Below are 2,788 nucleotides of genomic sequence, written 5' to 3'. Positions count from 1 at the left end.
ATTGCTATAATAAAAAAAAAAAAGAAAAAAAAGAAAAAAAAAAGAGGAGACTGTGGAGGTGGGGAAGAATGGTTGGCACATGCCAGCTACCCAAGATTGTTCACCTAACAGTGAATGTTGGCCTTAATTAATCAAGTGATTAATTACTTTTACTAGATCCTAATCTTTTTGAATATTCCATTAATATGTGATTCTTGAACTTAGTCACCTTTTGTCTTTCTAGTTTAAATCATGCAATAACCAGCTTTTGCATGTGGATTTTTTTAAATAAATTATTATTAGTACAAATGTACAAATCTTTCCTAACTATTGGTGTCAATAGCTTATGTCAAGCCCACTAGGCATGAATCCATCAGTTGAATTTAGTACTAAAAAGTTGTTAAACATTGAATATGACTTGTCCTATTTTTATATGCTTTTTCTTTGTTGTATACTTGAAACTTCCGCAATATCACATCTTTTGTTTTTTCATATAAGGACCAAATTTTGGGACCATTAAAAAAAAATTCCCTTTTTTTTTTTTTTTTTTTTTTTTTTTAACAAGTTGAGAAAATGGATGTCTGTTAAGCTTGGCCATAACTTTTTTCTGTCTTTTCCATTTGTTTCTTTTTTAAGAATCTTCTTTGTAGTTAGCAACTTGTTTGCTTAAGGGGGTTTTATAAGACCCTTAAATACATATGATATCCAAGAAAACTGGCAAAAAGTCTTAAAACTTTTGTGACAATTACTAGCATTTATTGTTTCTTGAACTTCATTAAGTTCTAAAGTTGTCACTTTTTTCTTCTGTACAATATGAAAACCAGAAGAGGAAAAAGATCAGAGGTATGTTTTATTATATACTATAGTCATTAATTTGTTATTTAAGGAGATTGAAGAGGGATTTGTTTTGGTTGTAGGCATTTTGGCCTTCAATTGTGATGAAGAAATGGCTAAATATTCAGCCTAAGCTTTATGATTTTAGTGAAGATGAAGTTGACACTGAAACAGAGAGTGAGGATGATGGTATAGGATTTTTGTCTATAAATCCTAAAATTTTGTTTCTTGGTTTTTGTTTCAAGTGTTTGATTAGTTTCTATTTTTGGAAATTTTCTAGCATGTTCACTTAAAGATGAAAGGGTGCATGAAGATCATTTTTGCAGAACACCAGGGAAGCTTAATGAATGCCAGCCTCAAACTTCAGGTACTTCTTGAAATTCTGTTGCAGTGTTTCAGCCAGCTTGTGCACACCTCGACGTTCCACCTAGATACCTGCTACCTTATACCAGTCAAGTATTGGGTAACTTTTCCCACTAAGACTTAGGCAGATATGTAGAAATCACCTTGTGTTTGCACAGACGGAGCCTGTACAATCAAGTTTTTGATTTTGCTGAATTTCATCATCATGCCTAATTTTGCATTAGGATAAGAAGTTAAGATGCAATTTCGACTAATTGGTGGGCAGGTTTACCCGGTACCTCTGCTGGTAGGAGGTAGCAGGTACCAGTGGAGCATGTCTGCCCGGACACCACTCTTATAAAACGAAAAGAGTCTTCTGCTTTTCAAAAATAATCGCTATTGTGTATGCTTCTTCAAATTTCAATCATATGTAAAGCACCAGGAGCTATGTTGCACGGACTCTCTAAAAGTGCTATCGCACCCGCGGTAGAGGCGGAGCTAGGATTTAAAGTTTATGGGTTCTGAATTTGAAACCGAACCCATAGCTCGTTAGTTACTGGGTTCGCAATTAAGTATTTCTACATATTTAATGAAAGTTCTAATACAAATACCGGGTCTAAGCAAAAAGTCATTGGGTTCGTTCGAACCCGTAGATAACACCCTCCCTCCACCCTTGCGTCTCGGATCCTCCAAAGAGGATTGGGCATGGCACCCGGAGATATTTTTGGAGAGTCCGAGCAACATAGACCAGAAGACCATATTCTTTTCATATTGGTGAGGCTGTGTTCATATGGTGCTGCCTTGACTTGATCCTTGAGCCATTGAATGCATGGACATACAAATATAGTTCTATTTGTCCCTTTGATATCTCAACTATTCTATTTTCAAGATATGCAAATTAAGAAATGTTGGAATCATTTTAGGTTACAGTGCTCTCTACCGATATCAACTAAGCTTTAAATTTTTGTTCTGTAAACTATGTTGACTATTTGAACTGAACATATTCAGGGAAAACTTCAACCAAGTACTCATCAAGACACAAAAGAGGGAAATCAGAAACTCTGAGAGTTCAATACATTAATACAAAAGAAGTGAGGTTTGGCTTTAAATTCAGTTCAATTTGATTTGCTTTTGTGATACTAGGATCCATTTATAAGAATTTCCTTCCATTGGAGATTTACATATGCTTCGATTTTCCTCAGAGTTACTATAGGAACTTGGAATGTTGCTGGTAGACTTCCAGATGAGGATCTTGAGATTGATGAGTGGCTTTGTATGAATGAATCAGCTGATATATATATTCTTGGGTAAGTGTTCTATAAATTTGGCACTTTTCGATCAATTTGTATATCGCTCTTTCTCTTTCCCTTTACCGATATGAAATCCATCCAGGGCCGGAACTATATGTTCCAAGGGGTTTCAGTTGAATCCCCTTAATCGAAAAATTATACTGTCGAAATAGAGTTACTACAATTTATTTTGCATATATAAAAATTGTTGACCCCCCTTGACATAAAGGAAGCTTCTAGTGTAGGGATAAAGGTGGCTCAAAAATTGCTTTAGATCGCATGATTAAATCATAGGTGTGGTGGTTTTGCATTTTTCGGAATCCCCCCCCCCCCCCCCCCCCCCC

The 2,788-nt window shown here is 35.6% G+C and overlaps 1 protein-coding gene across 1 annotated transcript in view; it reads left to right on the top strand.

The window, feature by feature from the left end:
* Positions 1-592: 592 nt before the first annotated feature.
* Positions 593-2,788, top strand: part of LOC109221557 (type I inositol polyphosphate 5-phosphatase 2-like) — a 10,513-nt gene continuing 8,317 nt past the window's right edge. The window contains exons 1-5 of the mRNA XM_019386032.1: positions 593-822; positions 897-1,002; positions 1,094-1,180; positions 2,164-2,251; positions 2,358-2,462. Of these exons, the coding sequence (XP_019241577.1) occupies positions 793-822; positions 897-1,002; positions 1,094-1,180; positions 2,164-2,251; positions 2,358-2,462 (416 nt within the window). The 5' untranslated portion in view covers positions 593-792. The remainder of the gene's footprint in view (positions 823-896; positions 1,003-1,093; positions 1,181-2,163; positions 2,252-2,357; positions 2,463-2,788) is intronic.

Source organism: Nicotiana attenuata, unplaced genomic scaffold (assembly GCF_001879085.1).
Source record: "Nicotiana attenuata strain UT unplaced genomic scaffold, NIATTr2, whole genome shotgun sequence".
NCBI lineage: Eukaryota > Viridiplantae > Streptophyta > Magnoliopsida > Solanales > Solanaceae > Nicotiana > Nicotiana attenuata.
This window is presented reverse-complemented; position numbering and strand designations above follow the sequence as displayed.